At 38.6% G+C, this 22,317-nt stretch overlaps 2 protein-coding genes and 2 long non-coding RNA genes across 7 annotated transcripts; 2 read left to right on the forward strand and 2 right to left on the reverse strand.

Moving 5' to 3' along the window:
* Positions 1 to 3,422: 3,422 nt before the first annotated feature.
* LOC124217967 (uncharacterized) lies at positions 3,423 to 5,610 on the forward strand. The gene is made up of 5 exons (XM_046624213.1): positions 3,423 to 3,541; positions 3,615 to 3,867; positions 3,931 to 4,088; positions 4,154 to 4,330; positions 4,418 to 5,610. Exons 2-5 carry the CDS (start codon positions 3,683 to 3,685, stop codon positions 4,573 to 4,575), a joined length of 678 nt encoding a protein of 225 aa, XP_046480169.1. The 5' UTR covers positions 3,423 to 3,541; positions 3,615 to 3,682; the 3' UTR covers positions 4,576 to 5,610.
* Positions 5,611 to 9,709: 4,099 nt separating this feature from the next.
* LOC124216110 (uncharacterized) lies at positions 9,710 to 12,113 on the reverse strand. Its single transcript, XR_011176955.1, has 2 exons — positions 11,960 to 12,113; positions 9,710 to 10,260 (listed from the first exon to the last, which is right to left on the reverse strand). It is a non-coding gene; the product is annotated as an uncharacterized lncRNA (long non-coding RNA).
* On the forward strand, positions 10,245 to 18,605 carry LOC124216106 (T-complex protein 1 subunit epsilon-like). 4 transcript variants are annotated; one of them, XM_069135472.1, is made up of 9 exons: positions 10,951 to 11,358; positions 12,226 to 12,339; positions 13,558 to 13,783; positions 14,694 to 14,892; positions 15,002 to 15,194; positions 15,729 to 15,998; positions 16,530 to 16,715; positions 17,074 to 17,392; positions 17,517 to 18,605. In XM_069135472.1, exons 1-9 carry the CDS (start codon positions 11,197 to 11,199, stop codon positions 17,648 to 17,650), a joined length of 1,803 nt encoding a protein of 600 aa, XP_068991573.1. In that variant the 5' UTR covers positions 10,951 to 11,196; the 3' UTR covers positions 17,651 to 18,605. The 4 variants fall into 4 exon arrangements, with proteins under 4 accessions (XP_046476197.1, XP_068991573.1, XP_068991574.1 ...); XM_069135473.1 differs by lacking the exon at positions 10,951 to 11,358 and adding an exon at positions 11,463 to 11,486; XM_046620239.1 differs by lacking the exon at positions 10,951 to 11,358 and adding an exon at positions 11,463 to 11,480.
* On the reverse strand, positions 17,057 to 21,895 carry LOC124216111 (uncharacterized). Its single transcript, XR_006882532.2, has 3 exons — positions 21,677 to 21,895; positions 20,422 to 21,603; positions 17,057 to 19,783 (listed from the first exon to the last, which is right to left on the reverse strand). It is a non-coding gene; the product is annotated as an uncharacterized lncRNA (long non-coding RNA).
* Positions 21,896 to 22,317: the final 422 nt, after the last annotated feature.

Below are 22,317 nucleotides of genomic sequence, written 5' to 3' on the forward strand. Positions count from 1 at the left end.
ACATATCATTCTTCTCCGTCTTCTCTTTTTGAAATTGATACTTTAGATAAAAATGGATCAGTTCGTGACTACCTACCGCAAGGATTACTTGTGGCCATATGTTAGGACGTATCCTCTACGTGAAGGGCCTGCTTACGCGACGGTATTACCACCTCGAGGGCCTTATTCGGGTGTGCCATGCACCTGCGGCGCTGGCCCCGGTGGGGAAATGCCACCGACGGAAACCGTAGCTCCTCCCAACGCTGACTCCTATGAATGGAGTAGGTTGGGTCCCATGGGACCCCTTCTGGACCCTAAATTATATCCCGCGAAAGTTGGGGCCACTCCTGAAACACCCGGGATGAGACTCGACCAGCCAAATACGTACTTAAAGAAGGTAATTAGCCGTTCACCGTTCATTCGTCGTTTGTTGGAACTGATTTCTTAATAGTGAATTGGAGTTTTCGAAATGGCCACCCGTATTCCACCCACCTCGTGCCTTTAGCTCTCGAGTTTTTCCGATCAGTTCACAAGTTTGCAAGTACAAACAATCTAATGATCTTTCTAACGCGTGCAGGGTTGATAAATTTCAACAATATTACTTTTGGCACAGTCGTTATGCATTTCATTGCGGCAGAAAATTCTTCACTGTGACGGCATACGTAGCCATACTTAGGTACTCCTTCGTTAAGTCTCCGCCACCATGGTTCTTTAATTAAAAAATTTTCTTGACAATAGCTGCACGAGAAATATCCGTACCTATATAACGTACTTAAAAGTGCGCCACCGGACGACATGATAAGACGAATAAACGTAGATCGTCTCAGAACAACGTATCAGGTTGACTACTGTCACTTGGGTGAGTCGAGAACGATACAGGTTCTGATTCTATATCGAAATGACGGTAAATATATAAATTGCAACCATTTCCTCCCAAAGACGAGCATCCTTCGGGTGATTACAAGAATCTCCTCAAAGCTTCTGGGGTCGATGATCTCGCGCCTTGTCCTCCGCCCACTCAACTTCCGGAAGTCGAAACCCGCCCCAGACTCAAACTCGTTAAGAGGGTAGAAGCAAATTGCACGAAAAGATCTCGTTCCGGTGTCGAAGAAGACGGGTCATCCGCCAGCACGGCCATACCGCCGTGGAAAAGCGAATACGCTGACGGTATTTCGAGAACTGGTCACACTATAATAAAAGAAAGACTTCATCAGCACGGTGGTTTGTCTAAGGGTAAAATTACGTACGCGAGAATCGGCTGTTCCATGTAATTATTCATTCACACTGTCAATTTGGGTATGATGTATGTACCCGGCTACTGCATTGATGTATCTCAATAAAGAAGCGAAGAAGATCGATATTATATTACCAGATTTTAAATGGGAACGATTGGATTCATGATCGGTAAACGGAGGACTTAAATTGTCACAGCCGTGTTCAAGGGGTGAAGAGCCAAAAAAAAATATGGCCCATTTATAGACAACTTTTGTTTTTATTTTCATGTTTTCCCGTGGAGGCATATGACACTAATGCCTTAAAATTCCCCGTGCAATTCGCGCGTCACGCGTGTCAGTTTCTAAATTCCATAATCGAAAATGTTGGCATGGAATTGACCACAGCCGAACATTGCAGAACGCCTTGCGGAGCCACGGTCAAGTAAGTTTCAACGCAGCAGTTCGAAAGTCGAAAAATCAAATAATCCTAACCGCCTCGATTGACAGACAGTTAAGCCGAAGTACCCGCTTCCGGAATAACTCAGGGTTGATTCCTGGTCCAGTTTGGCCGCAGGAAAAGCCCTCCGAACTTCGGCAGAGGTCGACCAACTACGCGGGCGACTTTGCCAGCGATCACGAAATCAAATCCCCAGGGTTAAAATCGTCGGATGAGTCTGAAGAGGACACCAACATCGCCGAGGTATGTCTCGACCTGCTGTATTCTTCGAAAATGTGAAGCATAATGTTTTGTCCCCGACGGCAGATCAATTATCCTGAACATTACGACCCCGGTACCACAAAATTGAAGGCGAAAACAAAGACGAGAGACCTCAAGCCGCCGGCCTTCCAGGACTTGAGCTATAACAAAATCGGGAAGGAGCAGGTACCCGGAGCTTCCACGGTCCCCTACAGTATGGCGAATCGGCAATACTTGCGGCCGGAAGTCGGTCACAGGAACGCGACGATCGCCGAACAGCGGCTGCTGCGGCTGAAGGACCTTCAGCGGAAGCGGGAGTTGATGGAGCGCTACTACTCTCAGGAGATCCGGAAGCTAGTAAGCGAGTATTACGCCAGGGGACCGGCGGACAATTCTGGGGACTCGCTGAAGCGGAAGGAGGAATCGGGCCCCGAGCAGCGACTCTGCACCATCGGTGAAACCGTCTCCAAGGCCCTCGAACCCTGCGGAACCATGACGACCATTACAAGATTGGACTGCGGCTGCATGCAGGAGACGATCAGGCCCATATTCACCACGCTGAGTGGCAGGGTGGAAAACCGGAACTGCCGGCATGGGCCCGGCTCGGCCCTCCTCAGGATCGCTCCGCCAAATCCGAGGGAGCATTTGCAGTCATTTTCTAACACAGAGGCGTGCGGAAGACTTGAAAGTCCGAGACTTTGCCGGCCTCGAATTGACCAGCGCAATATGTTCGCAACCTGCAGGACGGCCTCTGATCCGAAAAGACACCTTCTTCAGGACTCAAAGTTCCGAAATGATTCGGGCGTGCGGCAAAATCGATCGCAACTCGATTCTCAGCTCGTAAAGACCGTTTCTCGCAGACCTGGAACGGCCAGCAGCAGCTTTATCAGGAACAGTGTTGAACCGCGGAGCCTTTCGCCGCTTAGGAAATACAATGACACTTCTACCGATTGATTGTCGAATTATCTTAGTAATCGTGAATGAGTGTCTTCAATATCTGTAGTGATATAATGACCTAGCTGCGTGATTTCAATATAAAATATACATCGTAATATGTATCTGTGAAATATTTGTTTTCTTAAGGGGAATCAAGGAGATCGAGTTTCGATGATTTTCGATGATTTTCGAGAGCTTTTTGACGTGATCTTTCTTTGTCCATTTTTCAAACAAAAATAAACATTCAGCGATCGTCGGATCGGTTTGCGCACAATTTCGGTCTCCTGATAGCCTAGAATAGCAAAATTGCAGTGTACCGTTTTCTGGAATATTTTTTTTTTTTACAATATTCGGAAAAATCAATCTTTCTTCACCTTCCCCGTCACAGTCGGGTTTCCACAAGTCAAGACGTGAGAATTTTCACAAAATTGCAAACGGGGTATGGCGACGAAATCTCTGATGGTGCGGCTAATCGTGATGTCGGTTCGAGCAGTTCTTCATTATATTTTCTACAGAGTAGCTGTGATGATTATTTTCTCAACTGGAAGCGGACTCTCCTGGCTTTACCGCGGTTTTGTTAAACCGACACTCCAGATCATCGCGAAGCGTTATCATACTGACCCTGAACCCTGCAACTTGACAGATGATCACGAGACGAAGCTTTGCGCAGCTTAGTCAATGGTCTTTGGTTCTCATCAGCACGTTAAAATTACACGTAGGTGGTACTTTTTACAACTTTGATTCTCTTTTTATTCCATGAAATCCTTTAATTTCTAACTGTCCTGCAGCGGTTCCGGAATTGTTATAACAACCACCTTGAGGATTCTTTGCGTGAATTCTGAATAACTCGTCCAAAATGACGAACCTCGGCGAGACTTTTGCTACGATGACGCACCGGGATTTCACATGGCCGTACCCTAAACCGCTTATCGTAAGGCCCACTCAGCCACCGATGAGCACCGGTATCAGACTCTACATGCCGAAGGTTGATCCGAACGATTGCAGATGCGATGCTCACGGGTTTCAGAGCGACATGAACAGGTGAAGGGAAAGAAAACAAAGATTACCGTATATTTCAGGATTAATTCACTGTCTTTCACGCAGGTACAAGCAGCTGGCCGACAAGGAGAGAAGACTCCACGACGATGTGGTGGCAGTGAACCGGGAGATGACGAACTTGATGAGCACGATATTGGAAAATGTTTGCGAAATGGGGGACGAGACGATGAAGAGCGTCTATCAGACGGATTACGAAAAAAGAGGTGCGCTCTTATCTTTGCAAAATGAAAGTCAACTGTTCACTGTAATTGGAACCGATTTTCCCCAGGGCTACCGATCGCCCATTACAGGCAGCTCATGGCGGCAGTCGATTCACCGATCGGGGCGCCGATCAATCCGGTGGTTACCGATCTGAGGGACGGATACAGAGATCCGACTCGTTTCAGATACAGCGCCATAAACAGGCCGACCATTCAGCCGGCCAAGAGTATAAACTTCCTAACAGGTGATCAGGCGTTTTTTTATTTACGCTTGCAAGGGGAATGATGAATTTGTTTGACTCTTGATTGCTGAATTATTTATCGTTTGCCAGTTCCTGAGACCTTCGACATGTGGAACGAACCCTTCACCGGACGATCTGAGTACATGGACAACTTTAGCAAGATGGGACTGAGCAATATGAAGAATCGGCAGCAGTATCTCGAGCCTCTTCCTTCGTCTAGGAGACGCTATGGTGATTGTAAAATGTGAAGGGAAGAGAGGAAGTTGCGAAAACGTTTATCCAATATTAATACGCGTTGTAATGGCGTCTATAAAAATAGTAAAATAGCATAGTAAAGTTTGTATGTACTGTAACGTGGTATTTTTCATTCGCGTTATAAACGGCTTTCCGAACCCTGGGTAGAACCTAAGGTTAGGGAAATAGCCAAGACGAGTTTCACGCATCCGAGACTCTGAAAGGGAACACTCTACAGGCTAGCAAATAAGTTGTTTTTGAATTTTTATTTCTATTTAAACAAATTTCACACACACATTTTTGTGAGAGGAGTAGCCGATTACAGTAAGATCAGAATCCGACTGTCAACCGATGAAGGTGTGGTGGATTTTTGAGGTGGGTAAGACGCGGTAAGCGATGAATTTCTTCTCGCGAACAAATTTCGAAAGCGAACAAATACGGCTACGTCGAATAACGCTGAACTATTTTGAGTTGCGTGTGTCGAAAATTTCTCAAAATTCGCTTGCCGAACTTATTGCTTGGTGGCCGTAGCCTGAGTTTCGCGATATCGCGTAGAGTCAATTTTGTTTACTGAAGAGTAGATTTACGGTTTTGAGTCGAGTTATTGTCGAACGATATAATTCATTCCGTTATAAGTCTCACTTGTATGAGGCCAAAAATTTCATACGATTGCTATTCGCAGCTAATCCCAGTAATCGAACATGAACCGAGATAAAAATTCGAAATCGAATAATGGTTGACAATTTGTCAACTGACAATTCGTTTTCAACACCGGAAAAGTTCATAACTGATGCTTTGTTGTAAAATTGACTGCTGATTTCACTTTCAGCCCGCAGTCGCAGATTATTTAACTCCCCCACCGGTTAAAAAATATAGCTTAGGTTTTGGTATATCTAAGAACTTTGTGCGCACTGTGCGTATTATTTGAAATGTTTCAGAACGTAAACAAATTACAGCAATACATTACACCGTTAGCTACAATACAGTTATAATGATAATCGTTAATCAATAATAATATAAGTCAAACGATATTTGATTGCACTATTTTTTCGGAGTGTTAGACATTTTTAATAAATATCAGTAAAATCTCATTTAATAGTTTATCATCCATTACCGCCAATACGTTCACGCTTTTAATACGACTTGCATGATACCACTACCAGCTGCTTTATTTTTCATGAAATGAAATTTTTTGTTTTTACTAGTTTTTATTCGTTTTTATTTAATATTCAATACAAGTACGTATGACGATGAGTATAAAAAATACTTACCTTAGCAAACTGCAGAGAACCGCAGTAGTTAATATGTTAATGCCTATTGATACAGAACATGGTGTTCGAGACTGAAATTGACGTGCCAGAACGTGAATATGCATTTTTGCGGCAGCTAATTCCACCCAATCACCAAAATTTAATTCGCAATGGTCGGGTTCAAGATTTACCTTGGATTTTGGATGTTTATCAACATGACGGATTGATTGGATCTATACGTAAGTATAAAACTTTCATATCTAATTAGGAGTGATTACAAAGTCTCCATCGTTCTTCAACCGTCTATCAAACTTCCGTTGACATGGCTATCAGCTTTTTATCAAAATGAGACACTGGTTGATGACTTTCTGGCAAACTTTGACCGCGCTTTATCTACTTTCTTAAACTGAAACCAGTCACCGGGTTCGGGAGTCGCTTGGGTTCAACTCATCACATCGTCCTACTTCAAAGACACCGAAGGCGATAAAAATCAAATGTAAATACAAATAATAATTTTGATATTCGGCACATACTCGCAAAGCTAACCGTCCACGCGAGTGACGTTTATTTTCAATATCCGGCCTACGATGCATTCCTGCAGCAGTTTGCAACAACTGTGAATCCACAATATTTTTACAACTTCTTTGCATTTTATTTGAATTGTTAAGGGGTGTGACTCAATTCAGTGCAATTTATGCTGATGGTGAATGGTATCTTTGTTTCAATGAAAAACCGGAAGACTAAAATAATGAATGAATAAATACCTGTGGCACAATATCCTGTGGTCCGCAAGCAGAATAAAAAGTTGATTTATCCCCTTTTCCTTCATGATCAATTCTCGTTAACATATAGATATGGAAAAAGATGTCCTGAATGACCATCAACGCCAAGACCAAACCCCTGGATCTTGAAAAGTGTTTTCGCGGATTGCTCGATACGTCTTTCGGGTTCGATGAGATGTCGACTTGGCTATTGCTTCTAAAGTTTTTAGTGTAACAAACAATAATATGTGTTCCTTACTGACAATGCATGAGGCGCCAGGCGCTCAGGGGAGAAGCTCTTAGTGTTCCACATGTTATTCGCAATTAGACGGGTAGTCATGCGTTAAACTAATGACGAGATTTTATCATATCACTTCACGTGAAAAACATAAACATGTCAATCACCGATTATAAGATATGTGTTACAATGACGTTAAGCCATTGCGAGGATCGCGCAAATTGTGCACACCAATTGATATCGAAAAATGTAGTCTCACATTAGGTCAGTATTTTTATAGAAAGTATCTCACGGAAGTTTTGAGTAACCCTAAGGCTAAATATCATGGTCAAAAATGTGTTGCTGGAAACCTAATCTCAGAAGAATCTTTGGTTGAGCAGATCGAAAGCTTCGAGAATAAAAATAATGGCACGATATTCGTACATACATTTCCAACAGAAATTGTGACGTGAGAAATGCATAGACAGTTGAATACATACGGCGATGAGATAACAGATTTCCGTACGAAGTCGTCGACTGTGAAGAACTCAAATAAGTTGACACACTGGAACGGTAAATGAGCTCAACCATAAACCATACAGGAAACATTTTATGAATTTTAGTTCCATTACGAAAATAGACGTGGTGGTGTACTATGAAATTCAATGTCTTTATCTATCACTAGTACTGGGAATTTATCGTTCTGCATGCGATGCCAAACAAGTAAATATTCATCAACCGCGGGTTGAAATTTTACCTAAACTCTCGCACGATACGACATGGTCCGGATGACAGTAGCGCAAATGAGTATAAACGGAACACAAACAAGAGCCATCCGCAAAAAAAAAAAAAATTATTTCAATCTCGGAAGCTAGATTGATGCAGGTTGTAACGATGTAAAAAAAATATTATACATTTTTCGTCTAAAATTTCCACAAAAATCCAAAGGGGTTACTATACTTTTTCCGTGATTCTCGGCACAAAAGCTTTTCTTCTTAAAATCGACTTCTGCGACCCTTTCTATACTAATTAGACCCTCAGGACCGCAAAAAGAGCAAAGGATCAGGCTGTGAGGAAATTACCAAGGATTGCAATGAAGGCATTTTAAATGGCGTAGGACCCACATGTGAGAAAATGAGAAGACTATACGGGGAAATTCGTTTATATGTTAATTTTAATACAGGTAATATAAAATATTGACAGTATATCACGCATATCGTATCTTGTAGAGATACATTGTACAATGTACCTGTGTGCAGGACAGAACTTGAACTAACTTACAAACTACAGAAAATAACTATCTCATATGATATTTTTTGTATTCTGCATGAAGTAACGTGTATTACACTTCTATTTCCTTAACTGCTCTTTATGTTTCACTTTCATACAGTTTGGCAACTTGTTGAAATACCATATACTGACGCTTGAACGCTTGTACCTGAATTGAGGGATATTTTAATGATTCAAATATAACCGCGCAATAAGCACGACACGAGCGGATGAGATTAGACTCGTGGTGTGGGACACCTGGTCACAAATTTCAAATTTAAGAAGAAGGAGCTTCTTGGTCAACGTCTCTCTAGAAGGAAGGAGGTGTGGAGGTTCCCATCTCCGAAATGAAGTATTAAAAGACCGAGAATCGACGAACTTATAATAAAAGAGTAAATTTTACCACGAAGAAGAACATTTAAAATTAACTATTATCAACTCGGAAAGTCAAATCAAATTTAAAGAAAGAGGATTTGAATCGAAGAAAAAACTTAAACAATGTGCAATCCAAGAATATAGTGCCTCAACGAAAGACAATTATTTACACTTATTTATAATTTTAACAATATACATCATTTTTAAACAATATACACATGGGATGAATTAATTGTGGAATGGATGAATAAATGAATTTTAAACCAAACGACCGCTCGTGTTTTAATGTATCAATAAATAAATTACAGCGCCCAATCGATTTGTTTCGCATAATTACGTCGGGATAGCGCATGAAAGAATTTGTTTCTGCACTTTTCAAAATCTCGAAAATTTTCGCAAAAAATGCAGACGGGTTAGCCTTACTTTTTCTTCATTTTTGAAGTCGAAAATTTTTGGTCTCAGATTCGATCTGAACGACCGTTTCCTGACTAATTGGCCCCCCAGGAACTCGGAAAACGCAGCGAAAAAAGCATGTGATCAACAGGGAAAAGAGTACGAAAGAAAAAGCACCTACTGAAAAATGTCAAAAACGCAGGTTCTCGTTTTTTGGCTGTAACTTTTGATGCGTTGCTCGCAGCGTATTAGGACTGCGCCCAATCGATTTCTCTCGCAAAATTACGTCGGATTAGTGCCAGAAACAATTTATTCCATCACTTTTCGAAATCGCCAAGATTTTCGCCAAAAATGCAAAGCCTTACTTTTTTTTCATTTTTGGAGCCAAAAATTTGTGGTCTCAGATTCGACTTGTATGACTCTTTTCTGACTAATTGCACCCCCAGGAACTCAGAAAACGCAGCGAAAAGAGCGTGGCATCAACAGCAGCGATATGACGAAGGAAATCTTTTGTTTTTCAGCTGTAACTTTTGATCCGTTGTTTGCAGCCTATTCGAACTGCACTCATTCGATTTCGCTCGAAAAATCACGTCGAAATAGTGCATTACAAAATTCATTGCAGGATTTTTGAAATTCCGGAACGCTGTTTCAGCTAGCCGTAAGTGAAGTATCTACGTTAAGTAGAGAAGCTGAATTGTTTTTCGAAAAGTGTTCGTATGAAAAAAAATTCAGAGTAACTGTAATACATCACGAATGCGCTAATTTTGATCGAGATGAAATGGATGCGCCGTACATGAGACAGTATTTAACGAATTGTCCTGATTTGAAGGGCTGAAAAGGTGACTGTTGGTGATTTTTTTTTTGGGGAGAGAAAGAACAAAGCTTCTTAAAACTTCGAGTTTATTTTAACGCACATTTGAAAGGTACAAATAAAAATTTTTATCATCCAACTGTTGCAGGACGGCATCGTTATTATTAGCTGACCCGTTAACTGAAGAATATATCTTGCGTCAACGGCTGGCCATCGAAGGGCCTGGGTGTCTACTACGTGATCAAGTGCAACAACCTTGTAAAACCAACTAGTGACCGATTTATTTTTTGGAATATCAACGCAGCTACTGAAACGAGAAGATAAATGCCATTTATCTGGAGTATAAACTTTCCGATTGAAGTCAAAGATCTTTATTCCTACCTCTGACGGGTATGCGCGTTGAAGTAGTTTATACGAAATAACATACGAAACAATTTGTCTAGGAGTATTTATAGCTGCAATATGGCAAAAGTTGATTACACTCTACTCTAGTACAGAGAGAAACCTACTCGAGCACCTGTAGGTTGGTGTGCTTGTTGAAGTGTTCGAAAAAACATCTGCGTTCAATGTGGCCAGCCCTTGAGGTCACTCTGTTCTACTTTATGAGCACACCGTGGAACACTCTGGAAGGAAGAAGACGCTCGGCAGTGAGTGATAAAACGGCCGCACGTCTGCAGTGAGGTTCGATCGCCAGAGTTTACTTTTTTTCATACATCACGGAATTTGAACTACTTTCATTCGAAACATGTCTTTTCCTGGTTCTATCGCGTTCGATGAGTACGGAAGACCTTTCATTATCTTGCGTGATCAAGACAAGCAGAGTCGCTTGACCGGCAATGATGCGATTAAGGTGAGGCATGCACATGTTTTATAATTTCCATTGATTACATTTTCTGTTATAAGTTCCTGATCACACTGATTATAACTATTCCATTTATTAATTCAGATAAATTGCATTATTTCGTGCACACTAATTTACTTAATTTCACCAAAGTGCTGATCGCGTGGTGGTTTTGCAATTTTGTTCGCGTCACGTGTTCGTAAACCGGTAGAGCCTCGCGCATTCGTGATATTTTATTTTACTTCGAACTTTGGGATTATGTTGTTCATTTAACACCCTCATGTGAGCTGCAAACCGTCAATTTCACAGCGATTATGAATTTATCGCTAAATATGATTGGCATTTTAACAATGAATCCAATCACAGCTTCTGTCTTATAACCATATAAGGAATTTCTATGCCTGTTCCCCCCTCATTCGTTCAGTCGACTATAGACATTGCTGCATAATACGTACGTCGCACAGTGGTCCAAAAGCCCGAATTCCTGGTCAAAACTAATAACTCAAATATTTCTCAGTGAAAATTGCTAGTATTACTATACCTATAGTTTTTTGGCTTGCTGGTTTCGAAAATGAATGCAAAAATGCGAAATTCAAAATGGCGGCCCCAAAATGGCGGATATTTTTTACAAAAAATGGTACGAATTTTTAGAAATTCATAGTACGAATGTTTTTCGGGTCGCTGATTCCGAAAAAAAAACAAAAATGCAAAATTCAAAATGGCGGACGTTAAATGGCGGATGTTTTTCGCGAAAAATGATACCAATTCGCTGAAATTCATACTACTAATGTTTTTGGGGTCGCCGATTCCGAAAACGAATGCAAAAATGCGAAATTCAAAATGGCGGCCCCGAAATGGCGGATATTTTTTACAAAAAATGGTACGAATTTTTAGAAATTCATACTAGTAATGTTTTTGGGGTTGCCGATTCCGAAAACGAATGTAAAAATGCGAAATTAAAAATGGTGAACCGAAAATGGCGGGAATATTTCGTGAAAAATGGTACAAGTTTGTTAAAAGTGATATTTTGTAAATTAATTTCTTTAATTCATACAGATTTTTTTCTTATCAAACAAAATAACATAATTTTTAAAGATACATACTAATCGCAATCTGAATTTTCATCATCGACGTCGTTTTGATGAATGACGTTGTCTGCGTCGCCCCGCTACACTAATCCTACGAGGCAGGCCACGAGGCTCCGACCGAGTCGACAAAACACTGCTTCAAAGAATGCGTATTTTTGACCAATGGAGCAAAAACGAGCAGGCGATGCCAACGGTTTCACATTCTCTATACTTTTTCACACTAGGAATCGTTAAGATCTCCGCAGGATCTCCGGGGATCATAACTAATTCTCTACAGATAGTAATGCAATTCAATGAAATAGGTTATTTTGCAGCACTCGTATTGCATCATTAATATCGTCGCCATAAATTCCGAAACTTGGTTCATTCATAAAATTTAGGTAATTCACTTACCTTGAGGAATAATATCCATTTTGGTTGACTCGATTTTGATGAAAATTGAAAAAACTACAGCCTTTTTTTTCGCGCGCTCGAAAGCGTGCACACACCACAGTCCCGCGCGAGTCTCGACAATGGTCACTTTCGAGGGCTTACCACAGGCCATGGAATGAATCTGAACATCTGTCCTTTTGGATGTCAAAGGTCTAATGCTATCTATTGACAAATATGTGAAGCTTTACCTCGGATGATAACTTTCGGTTTTCTGGGTTTTGGCCAAGAATTCGGGCTTTCGGACCACTGTGCGTCGGTATTACAGTTGCATCTTATGCTTACTTTTTATTTCCTGTCAGAATTCAATTATAGACAACCCTTTTCACATTTTTGCAACTTCAGTAAGTACCTTATTGGAAAAAAACTTTCTTGTCATCTCCATGGGTGAAGTAACGGTAATGCTTGAAAATACTTTCTTTTTACCACGTCCGACTTGAGATTCAACTCAAAGGACAGCGGAAGAGCCAGTCCATCTGTATGTTTTGACTTTGTTTTTCTTGAAACATGTTACTTGAATCCAAATTTTATCTTTCAGTTACGCACCTTGAGACACAGGAAAATTTTTATTTGAAATTTGCCTGTGATTTTTAATAAAGTGTGCAAGATAAAATAAAATATGAGAAACTGAATCATTGAGTGATTCGATTAATGGACCACGCTTACTGATGTGTTTCTTACAAGCTAGTTCACTTACAATCTGTATTAATATTCTAACAGATTCACATGATTTAAAAATTGTGTTATTGTACTTCATCACAATGCATTATTATTGGTAGTATTTTTTCGATGACTATGTATTCATTGTATGTTTTGTAACTCATTGTTACTCAAGCATAACAGATAGAACAAGGTTGTGAAAATTTCAAAAGTTTTAGATGCGAACACAAGTAATATTGTTTTACATAACAATTTAAACATCATTGAAGAAATGTTTTCTGCCATCTTGAAACATATTTTGAGTGGTTGGTAGTAAACTTGATTAATTATATTAAACGAGAGAAAGATGGGAAATAGTATTTTCGCAGTATTTGTTAAACTACTGCGGTCTGAGCTTGTAAGATTAATGCAACATTTATGCATTTCCAGGAATCAATGTTATATTGCGATTTTAAGATTGTCCGGAGTTCAATAGATCATAGTAAATTCCACTAAAGTAAGACATATATCGGTATTCTTGGAATTCTACATTTGTAAATTCCACCTAGAATTTCAAAACAGTGATTTCTGTTTCAATATTTTATTGTGTTGATATCATAAACCCGAAGTGCTGTAAAAACTTTCATTCTACAATAAAATCTTGTTGCAAACCGTGAATAGTTAAGTTAATAATAAATTATAAGAGAACCTGTAATACATTTTTGAGGGTGAAAACTTGATACAATTCTACAGAAGATTTGTAATCTAACATAAGTACAGGGATCAAGCTTATACATTGGTATATTTACATTGGAGTTGTAGTTTAAAATTAAATGTACGTTGCTAGTACTTGTGTGTAATTATGCAGTTGACTGATTCTCATGATATATCAAAATAACTGAATTTCGTTCTCTCTTCTCTAGTCGCATATCTTGGCAGCTCGGAGTATTGCCAATACTTTGAAAACATCTTTGGGTCCCAAAGGTTTGGACAAGATGTTAGTTAGTTCCGATGGTGATGTAACAGTAACCAATGATGGAGCTACGATCTTGAAAAACATGGACGTAGATCATGAAATCGCCAAGTTGATGGTGCAGCTTTCTCAATCGCAGGATGATGAGATAGGCGATGGCACAACTGGTGTTGTTGGTAAGAACATCAAATCTACATTTAAATCATAAAACATTAAAAATGACATATAGGATGCAAAAGTGAGGAATAATAAGAAAAAAAAAATTGGTATGATGATATTAGTTGAAAATTACAAACAAAAGGAATACAAGGCAATTTCAGTAACAATGAATTGGAATCAAGGATTGTAAATTAACAAAGTATATACGACTAAATGGTTGAATAGCGGGTGAATTTCGAACATCTATTCTTCAATTCGATTGGGTTTGTTTTATTCAAAAGTATATTGATCGAGTTTCTTTTATACATATTATGTTTGCTTTGAATCAAATTATTGTCAGAAAAAAATATGTAATCAAACGTCAAACTACATACCGTGGAATAAAACAAACTCCAACAGAATTCAGTAATTTTTTATCAAGATCCGATGCAAATTTCTATAATTCACCCACTTCTCTAGCTGTTAGGTATGAACATATACGCATCTACAGAACTTTCTACACTGCGATGAAGCATGTTGAGACGTGTGAATCTCGATTGTCTCGAGAAACTCATATGTAAACAATACAAAAACCATGCAACATTAAGTTTCATCGATCTGAGACTCTGAACCATTGGGCAGCTATTCTTAATTGGCTGCACGCACTGATATTTGTCTCACATCTGTATTCATGCCATTATGTAAATTTGTCTGTTTTGGGCAATTTAACTAAAGCAAACTCGCTATTTTCAAACTTTGGAATAATTTGAGCATTTCAATTTTCACAATATGATGCATGAGTACATATATACTTTATTATTGTGCTTTACTGAATTTAAAACGATTCCCAAGTCACAAAGACGATTTTTCTTACAACTACAATGTCACAAACTTCAGCTTCACTGTATCGTAATATTGTCGCAAATTTTGTCACTTTTCTTACCTCAGTATTGGCTGGCGCGCTAATGGAGCAAGCTGAACAGCTCTTAGACAAAGGAATTCACCCAATCCGAATAGCTGATGGTTTCGAGCTTGCAGCCCAATGTGCGAACAAACATTTAGACACTATTGCGGAGGCTTTCCCAGTCAACCTCAAAGACTTGGAACCTCTAATCAAGACTGCCATGACTACTCTTGGTTCCAAAATGTGAGTGCAAGTTGAGATAATATTGCGTCAACTTGTCAATATTACACGTCAAATTCTTCCAAACATCCAGTGTTGTATTTCGTTAATTTTTTATTCATTATTATTACAGCATCAACAAGTGTCACCGACAAATGGCGGAGATTGCTGTGAATGCAGTAATGGCTGTCGCTGATTTGGAGACACGAGACGTCAATTTTGAATTGATCAAACTAGAGGGTAAAGTTGGAGGACGCCTTGAAGACACAATGTTAGTTCGTGGCGTTGTTGTAGACAAAGACTTCAGTCATCCTCAAATGCCTAAGGTAATTACTATCACCTTTTATTGATCGATTTTTTTGTCGTTTTTTTCTTTTTCTTCCCCATTCAAGATCCTGCGAGTAATCGCATTTACAGAGTTCGTGATTATGAAATTCATATGTTAATTTAAGGAACAAGTTACACTAATTCTAATCATTCGAAATTGACTTACAAAAGCGTCCGCTTTTGCATCGTAAAAATTTGACCTTCTAAACTTTTGCACTATTAGTTTGAATTGTTGTATTGATATATCTGCAAGGAGAATTTCAGCAGTTTCTTCAATGCACTGCCTGACCAGACACCTTGCCGTATTATCAGCATGTTTGATTCTCGTGTATTTGAGTAATTGAAAAACTCAAATGCTGTATCGATTTTGCAATAAGCATTTTAAAAATACAGTTTATACAGTTAAAATTTCAATTGAGATCAACATCCTATGTGATGTTATTGAACAATCTGGTTGCAGAATAGTGTAAATTTTTATTAAAATCATTAGAAACGGTGAGTATAACACTGTTTCCATACTCGATGTGTTACAGAGGTTGGAGAATGTGAAATTGGCAATTCTCACTTGTCCATTTGAGCCGCCAAAACCGAAAACTAAACATAAGCTTGACGTGACTTCTGTAGAGGACTACAGAGCATTACGAGAATATGAACGTGAAAAATTCACTCAAATGGTATCTCAAGTCAAACAAGCCGGGGCAACGCTCGCTATTTGCCAGTGGGGATTTGACGACGAAGCCAATCACCTTCTCCTCCAGGAACACCTGCCCGCTGTTCGGTGGGTCGGTGGTCCCGAAATCGAGGTGCTTATAAGCTTATTTTATTCTGCGGCATCTAGAAATTCGATAAAAGTGTCGGTGAAATTTATTCAATTTTGAAGTATTGAATCTACTCGGTCAATTTAATCCAAAAAGTGTGACATACGTATCGTTAATTTATTCACATGACTTTTCTCACAAAGGTAAGTGAAGACTGTCATGCATCATCCATCATGTTACCAAAATTCGAAATTCTGAGCATTCAGTTCCATTTATAAACAACCCAATGATGTGAAAGCGCAATAGAAGGGGGTAGCATTGCGAAACCAAGCGTCTGGTTCTCTTAATTATGAGTCCTCTAATTCATTCGAAAATGTATATACTTAATTTTTCGAACCTATTGTGGGCTTCTTTATTTGAGCACAAAGTCGACTTGGGACGTATCTGTTGCAGTGGCCCTAATGATCAATGATTATGAGAGCTGAGGGTTTTTTCACTTTCTTCATTAATTAACTGTAATCATAGATATTGTCAAAAAAGAAAGAATTTTTATAATGCTGATTATTCAATCCTCAGTTGATTGCCATCGCTACCGGCGGTCGTATCGTTCCTCGATTCGAAGAATTGACTCCTGATAAATTGGGATACGCGGGTGTGGTCAGAGAGTTGACTTTTGGAACCACAAAGGACCGCATGCTCGTCATTGAGGAATGCAAAAACTCACGAGCAGTAACCATTTTCATTCGTGGAGGCAATAAAATGGTAAGTATGCATTTTTTTTTTTCACATTACGATCAGACGCCTAATTTATAAAAATAGTCTTGTTAAAAAATATGGCAAGGAGAATTTCAGCGATGTCATTCAATGCGTCTAACTGGCCAGACACCTTGCAAAAGAAAATAGCACAGTTTGCATATACGCATTTGATTGATAATAAAAAAAAATTAATTGCATATCAAATTGTGTTACAAAATTTTCTTTATAAAATATTGATTAAGTTTAGTTGCAGCATTCATTCTAGTCCGTAAGAAATCGTCGACGCTTAATATAGTTTTTGATCATTGTCCCTTTCATTAAAGCACACTGTACTCTCTGTAAGCACATTTATTACTGTCAACAGATTATTGAGGAAGCGAAACGTTCGATCCACGATGCACTTTGTGCCGTGCGCAATCTCGTAACTGATGGAAGAATAGTTTACGGAGGTGGAGCAGCCGAAGTTTCCTGTGCATTGGCATGCGCCGCTCATGCCGACAAGATCAGCACCCTTGAGCAGTATGCATTCCGTGCATTTGCTGATGCGCTCGAAGCCATCCCCATGGCATTGGCAGAAAACGCAGGACTTTCTCCTGTTGATGCTCTTGCTGAAGCCAAGGCGCGCCAGTTGACAGAATCAAACTCTAGTCTTGGAATCGATTGCATGAACGTTGGCACAACCGGTAGGTGTATTTTGTTGAAAATGTACCTTCTGTGTTTGCTTGGTCGCTTTTTTTTTCTATATAAACAAATCCGTTTTTAACAAACTGAAATCTTTAAAATTCATGTTCTTTTTTTATTTTTCAGACATGAAAGTCCAGAACGTCATCGAATCTTTGAAGAGCAAGCAGCAGCAAATTTTACTTGCCACGCAATTAGTGAAGATGATATTGAAGATCGATGATATCAGATCTCCCAGTGACAACGCTATGGGAGGTTAAATCTGCCGAACATTCACAATAAAGATTGTTCAAATTTTCACGACACGTTAACGCGACTTGATTATTGTATTATATTAATACGCTTCATTTGAATTCTTTCTGATAGTTATTAAATATCACCCAGACCGCTTACTATGCTCTGATCAAACAATTAATTGACTTCATGCTGAAATTAATTTATAATAAAATAAAGCTATAATTGACATAAAAAAAAAAATTGAACCTACGTAATTAATCTCATCATTCGGATTGTTATTCATCCCAGGCAGTGTTCCGACGATAAAACTTATCCCGCGATGGTGGTTACATTTTATTATATGCACATAGTACCTATAGTGATTAGGTAAGGATTTTACAAGGATACAATCTGGTTATTCGACTCAGACTCCCGCACAATTTAGTCACAATAAAAATAGATTCCGCAAACTGAAAACTCTGATAAATATTTAGAGCTGCAAAGTATTGTCAAAAACCGAATGTGGTCTGAACTGAATATACAACTTGTACTCGTGCGTTTGGTATAGAAGACACGTTGCACACAAACACATTTTGTATTCGATTAGGTATGTCGTAATTTTTCTTATAGTACGTATGTAACATGCATAATGACTCGCTTCAACATTTTTTAAGTATCTACGAGTAACGGTTATCTTACGTTTGAAATTTGGCATGAGATACGCAACTATTCAAGCCAAGTGATGATATCGAGACACGGAAAAGAACGCAGTATTGTAATTTTTTAATTTCATATTGTTCATAATTATTACTAAACTCAAATTTTGGCATTGATGTAATAATGACAAGATGTCAACAGACTCTAGAAACCGGTAATAGCCTGACAACCGATAGAAAAATGTCTGGAACTCCTGGTTATTATCCTTAACTTCGCGTGCCTTCATTTGTAATTACAATACGTGTGTAATGTTACTTTTTTATGAATAAATCAAAAATCAGATACTGCGATTTCAGTTAATATCCGGAAACATCGTTCACTTCGCGCATTACAAATAAAATTTTTATCATTTTTTTTACTCATGGTAAATTCTAGCTAAATAAATTAATATCTGACGAATATTTTACCCGATCATTGCTAATACTCGTACGTTTATATCTTTCAATTGTAATTATCTATTCGATCAGATTGATTGAGATATCCCGATGTTACTCGGGGGCATTACATATCTATTTGTACTTGCAAACGTTCAACGATAAGAGTACGATTCGTTTCAGAATAACGTAGCGTCAACTTATTGTATATATCGATCGATCATTCAATTAGTTCTTAATCGTAATAAGCTATAACTCAACTTAAGCTTTGGCAACATTTTCAACGTAAAAGTAAATCTTGACATTCCTAGGTATTTCTATCGATAAACTTGAACAAACTGTAGCGCTACGAAATAAGCTATTGAATTTCCCCACAGGATTTGAATTTCACGCAACGTTTCTACTACTGGGGAAAAATAAACTACAATTAAGGAAAATTGTACCGATCTAACTACCAAGAAAAGTTAAAAACTATTAAATTTCGTCAACTTCTTACGGATAAATTTAAGCGTATTAATAGTGTGAGGTCGATCTTAAATTGTAATCTGAAAGGAAGGAAACTAAGATGCTTATTTTCTTTCTGTTTTCTCAATACGTTTGAATTTTGATTATCTTTTTTTTTCTTTTTTTGGGAAAGAATAAAATACGATGCGTTAGTCCCAAATATTTCGAGATCAATTTCGTAACGCATATTTTATACCGCATGATGGTTTTGGCTCGGTTTGCGCACGGTTTATACGAAATAGTGTATTCATGGGGCATGACTCCTCTCCTCGGGTAAAAGGTGTGAGTGGTCGAATAGTTTAAGAGGTTGGTAATGTTGCTCATGTAGATGTCCGCGAAACGAAAGAGACGCCTAGAAAAGTAGGTCGGATTATGGTACGTCCTAAAGACTGAACCAAACTGTTGGTTGAATACGCGTTTGATATCGTTGCGTAGATTATCCCTTTCTCGCATCCATGCGCTCAACTGAACCTTCGCTTCCTTGCCCTCGTAATCCTGGTGATCCTCGATCAACGCCGTCAGCATTTGCAGCCAATTCGCGTTTTTCTTAAACTCTGGATCGTTGAGATTGTCGATTTCGTGCTGAAATTAAATTTATATTTAAGTCCCTCTGAAAGAAATAGAAAGAACTGGAATCTCGATTCACCTTACATTTTAAGAAGATTCGTTTTCAAAAATTTGTTCATAATTCCAGTATTTTCTATTCTTACATGATCTCAGAAATTTTCGTATCTGATGAATACAATAAATTGATCGATATTCGATGTACGACTGTCTCGTAATGAAATTGATACACAGTACTGATTTCCGCCAACCAACCATCTTAACATTATCGGCTTTGATCATTTATGTGAACTTTTTCAGATGCAAAAAGCTATGGTTTTCTCAACATAACTTGAATAATTTATTTTAAGAAATGGTTGAAAGTAAAAGTTTGGCATGGTCTATTTTTGATTATATATTGTAGAGTCTTGGTGATCGGTCAATTAAGAAAACGTATTTTTAGTTAACGTTCGACCCGGATATGGGCCCTCCTCAGAACAATTTATTTTTTTAAAAACTGTCAAAAATAACAAAAAGAATTTTATAATATAAATAATGGTACTAGAAGTAATCAGACATAAATATTGTAGATGTAATACTCTTAGAGCTATTAAATATTGTTGATAGTAAGAACCTTATGATTAATTGAGATAAGGATGTTTTTTAGTGTTATTTACCTTTTGAATGTGGACTAAGATGTAGTCGAATTCACAATTACAATTGGTGGAAACAGTGTTCTTTTGAGTGACGGTAGACTATGTCAATCTTCAAGTTATTTTATATGTGGGAGTTAAAAGTTGGTAGTCATTAATTAAAAAGATTAAAGAACTATGTTTCTTCACAGTCAGTATGTCGTTGTGTTAAAAGGTTATTGAAGAAGGTAGTTTTAGCAATGAAATTAATTCACAGGTGTCAATGAAGTGGAGGTAGGCTGTTTATAATTAAGTTCTACATGTCTAACGAAATATTGTTGGTTGAACCAATTGAGTCAACAGGTGAATAACGACTGATGGGAGAAAACAATGTAATCCAGAGTGAAGGTGAACCTATTATAAACAATTATACAGAAAAACAATAAATATTTTGTAAGAAAAGTTATGTAGAAAGGACTGTAAATGGGGACAAAATAATTTTTTGTATGTAGTTAAGGTTAAACAAAATTTGTTGTGTGGGCGGAGATTAGAGGTTTGTAAATATTGCTTAAATGTTCAACATCTTGTCTAAGATTAACAGAATTGGTATGACCTACAATGTTGCACATTTCTAATAACAGTCTTCTATAATAATTGTGTTCTTCGCAAAGGATGTTTGTGTTGTCGTAATTAAAAGTGTGTTGTTTATCGATAATATGTTTCGTTAGAGCTGTGTGCCGTTCTTCAATCTCATGTATGTTGCGTTGGTGTTCCCTAATTCTAGTGTTGAGATGTCGACCCGTTTGACCTATGTAGACTTGATTGCAGTCATTGCATGGTATTTTATACACGACATTAGATCGTTTGCCTATGGGGATCTTGTCTTTGCCTGTATCAAAAACTAGTTGTAGATCTTTTGAATTTTTTCCAACAAACTTTACATTATATTTGGCGAATAAACGATTAAGTGACTCAAAGAGGCCGGCTACATATGGAATGGGGATATATGTAGTAGCAGGTCTATTGCTATCTTCAGCGGGAGCAGAGTCAATATTATGGTCAAGTATGTTGTTGATGTAGGTACGTCTCTTATTAATTTGTTGTTGTAAATAGGCCATGAGGGTAATCATTCCATCTTAGTATGTTGTATATGAGTGCCAGGTTCTACGTACAATAGTGTCCCTCCACGCGCATATGGGCTTCCAAAAATTCACAAAGAGGATGTCCCTTTAAGAATAATAGTCTCATTTGTCAATAGCCCGACCTATACCTTAGCCAAAACTATCAATTCATGGCTCACCACCAATATCACACCTCCCATCTCGAGAGTTAAGGATAGCTTTTTATTAGTTGATAAAATTAAAACATTGATTATCCCGGACAATTACACGTTAATATCTTAAGATGTAATTTCACTGTTTACCAACGTTCCTACAGATCTCGCATTGCGTGCAATAAACAACCAATCTAAAATCGGCTAGCCGAGTTCCTCAGTCCGGTAACAACCGCGCAGTAGAGCGGACGGATGAGAGTCGCGCTCCGCAAATTTCAAGTACGGGTTCTCAACCTCCCGGATCCCGCGCTACGGGTCCGATACGTATTTCGAGTACCGGGTTCTCAACCTCCCGGATCCCGCGCTTCGGGTCCGCTACGCGGTGAAACTCGACTTCCAGGATAAGCGCTCCGTGGTTCCTGGTTCATGTTTACAATAAATTATTTCAATTCGTTTTTCGCGCAACCCCAAATTCGGTAGCTGTCAGTCCGCTAATAAAATTTCTCGACTTCCAGGATAAGCGCTCCGTGGTTCCTGGTTCATGTTTACAATAAATTATTTCAATTCGTTTTTCGCGCAAGCCCAAATTCGGTAGCTGTCAGTCCGCTAATAAAATTTCTCGACTTCCAGGATAAGCGCTCCGTGGTTCCTGGTTCATGTTTACAATA

The sequence above is a fragment of the Neodiprion pinetum genome, chromosome 4, assembly GCF_021155775.2.
Source record: "Neodiprion pinetum isolate iyNeoPine1 chromosome 4, iyNeoPine1.2, whole genome shotgun sequence".
Taxonomy (NCBI): Eukaryota; Metazoa; Arthropoda; class Insecta; order Hymenoptera; family Diprionidae; genus Neodiprion; species Neodiprion pinetum.

What these genes read in the sequence shown, in the direction of transcription:
- LOC124217967 (XM_046624213.1), top strand. Translation starts at nt 3,683, where the DNA reads ATGACGAACCTCGGCGAGACTTTTGCTACGATGACGCACCGGGATTTC. An exon ending in TTTCAGAGCGACATGAACAG is followed by an intron (nt 3,868 to 3,930) that starts GTGAAGGGAAAG and finishes TCTTTCACGCAG; the next exon opens with GTACAAGCAGCTGGCCGACA. An exon ending in GACGGATTACGAAAAAAGAG is followed by an intron (nt 4,089 to 4,153) that starts GTGCGCTCTTAT and finishes GATTTTCCCCAG; the next exon opens with GGCTACCGATCGCCCATTAC.
- LOC124216106 (XM_069135472.1), top strand. Translation starts at nt 11,197, where the DNA reads ATGGCGGACGTTAAATGGCGGATGTTTTTCGCGAAAAATGATACCAAT. An exon ending in ACTACTCTTGGTTCCAAAAT is followed by an intron (nt 14,893 to 15,001) that starts GTGAGTGCAAGT and finishes TTATTATTACAG; the next exon opens with CATCAACAAGTGTCACCGAC. An exon ending in CATGAACGTTGGCACAACCG is followed by an intron (nt 17,393 to 17,516) that starts GTAGGTGTATTT and finishes TTTATTTTTCAG; the next exon opens with ACATGAAAGTCCAGAACGTC.